This window comes from Phodopus roborovskii, unplaced genomic scaffold, assembly GCF_943737965.1.
Source record: "Phodopus roborovskii unplaced genomic scaffold, PHOROB, whole genome shotgun sequence".
Classification (NCBI taxonomy): Eukaryota; Metazoa; Chordata; class Mammalia; order Rodentia; family Cricetidae; genus Phodopus; species Phodopus roborovskii.
Genome location: NW_026125538.1, coordinates 2,050,839 through 2,052,814, shown reverse-complemented (window position 1 = coordinate 2,052,814; position 1,976 = coordinate 2,050,839). Strand labels below are relative to the sequence as shown.

The 1,976-nt window shown below is 46.8% G+C and overlaps 1 protein-coding gene across 1 annotated transcript; it reads left to right on the top strand.

The window, feature by feature from the left end:
* Nucleotides 1-343: 343 nt before the first annotated feature.
* LOC127216259 (olfactory receptor 10G3) lies at nucleotides 344-1,285 on the top strand. Its single transcript, XM_051176880.1, has one exon. The coding sequence runs from the start codon at nucleotides 344-346 to the stop codon at nucleotides 1,283-1,285; it is 942 nt and encodes a 313-aa protein (XP_051032837.1).
* The last annotated feature ends 691 nt before the right edge of the window (nucleotides 1,286-1,976 follow it).

The window sequence follows — 1,976 nt, the reverse complement described above, 5'->3', positions numbered from 1 at the left end:
TATTTTAGATTTGTGTGGCTTTTTAATAAAAAGTCACCATTTAGTCATTGTAATATGATTGCCAGCATTCATAAGTACTCAGTACTAAAAAAAAAAAAAAAAAAAAAAAAAAAAAGGAGGAGAGAGAGAGAGAGAGAACAGCTCTGTGCTCATGAGCTTTCAGTTACAATGCTCCTGGCATTTGGCAGAGAGAATGCGGTGGTCCTCTGCGTGGGTCACATCTCCACAGAACTTCCCCACCACTGCTCCAGGTTCCCACAGTCTCCTTCTTCAATCCCCCTCACTTCAGGCCACCTATGCTAACCCTTGCTTGTCTGTCCTCTAGATAACATATCTCCCAAAGATGGAAAGAGTCAACTACACGCTCTTAACTGAGTTCATTCTAACAGGAGTTCCCCACCCTCCCAGGCTAAGGACATTCCTACTTGTGTTCTTTTTGATGATCTACATCCTGACTCAGCTGGGGAACCTACTCATCCTGATCACAGTCTCTGCAGACTCACAGCTCCATGCACGCCCCATGTACATCTTCCTTGGTGCTCTCTCCATCATCGACATGGGCATCTCTACCATCATTGTTCCCCGGCTCATGATGAACTTCACTCCAGGCATTAAGCCCATCCCTTTTGGGGGTTGTGTGGCCCAACTTTATTTCTATCACTTTCTGGGCAGCTCCCAGTGTTTCCTGTACACCACAATGGCCTATGACAGGTACCTGGCAATATGCCAACCCCTACGTTACCCAATACTCATGTCTGCTAAGCTGAGTACCTTGCTGGTGGCTGGGGCTTGGGTGGCTGGCTCAATCCATGGAGCAATCCAGGCCATTCTAACCTTCCGATTGCCCTACTGTGGTCCCAACCAAGTAGATTACTTCTTCTGTGACATTCCTGCAGTTCTGAAGCTAGCCTGTGCCGATACCACAGTCAATGAGTTGGTGACCTTTGTGGACATTGGAGTGGTGGTTGCCAGTTGTTTCTCCCTGATCCTCCTCTCCTACATCTATATCATTCGGGCCATCCTGAGAATCCGCACAGCTGATGGTCGGCGAAGAGCTTTCTCAACATGTGGAGCCCATGTGACTATTGTCACCGTGTACTATGTGCCCTGTGCTTTCATCTACCTGCGACCTGACAGCCACAGCGTCCTTGATGGGGCAGCTGCCCTCTTCCCTACAGCCATCACTCCTTTCCTCAACCCCCTCATCTACACTCTAAGGAACCAGGAGGTGAAGTTGGCCTTGAGGAGAATGATAGGAGGCCACAGGGCTAAGAGTGAGATGTGAAGACCTCTCCTCTACTGACTAGACATGCAGGTTTCAGCTTGGGTTTCATGAGGCTTCCTGCATGGGTTTTCTCATCAATGTAGACACACAGATTCACACAATGAGAAAGAGAAGAGAAAACACAACTTCCTAGGAGTTTGTCAGTTTCCATTCCATACAAACAGCTCCCTGCTACCAAAGAAGTACACAGTAACACACAATCACCCAACCAGGTTGGCACACTTGACATTCTAAAAGCATCCAATGAGACTTTGGTGTCCTGGTCATCATCAGTTAAGCCTTCTACAATCATCTTCATTTCCCAGTGCAATATATGCCTCAACACCTTGTATTAGACAAGGAACTAGGGATGCTTGCTGGCTTCCTAACAGGACTGACTGGGGATTCCCTATGGCCACACCAGGTAGGTGAATGGTTGAAGAGGGACTCTTGCCTGCTTGAAGAATAAACTTTCTCTTGAAATGGTGCTTTCCCAAAGTAAATGACCCAAAAGACAGAGTGCAATGTGTTCTTTTCAAATTTTTCCCAATGTGAAATTTTACGTGAAGAGAAAACTAGGAAGTGGACCAGAGCACCAACATAATTAGTCCAAGGGAGCACCTCATGGTCTATGTGAGATGAACAAGCTTTCACTGAGCTGTCAGGGCCTACAAGTGTGAGCAAATTTTGTGGAACCTTTGACTTGAACCCA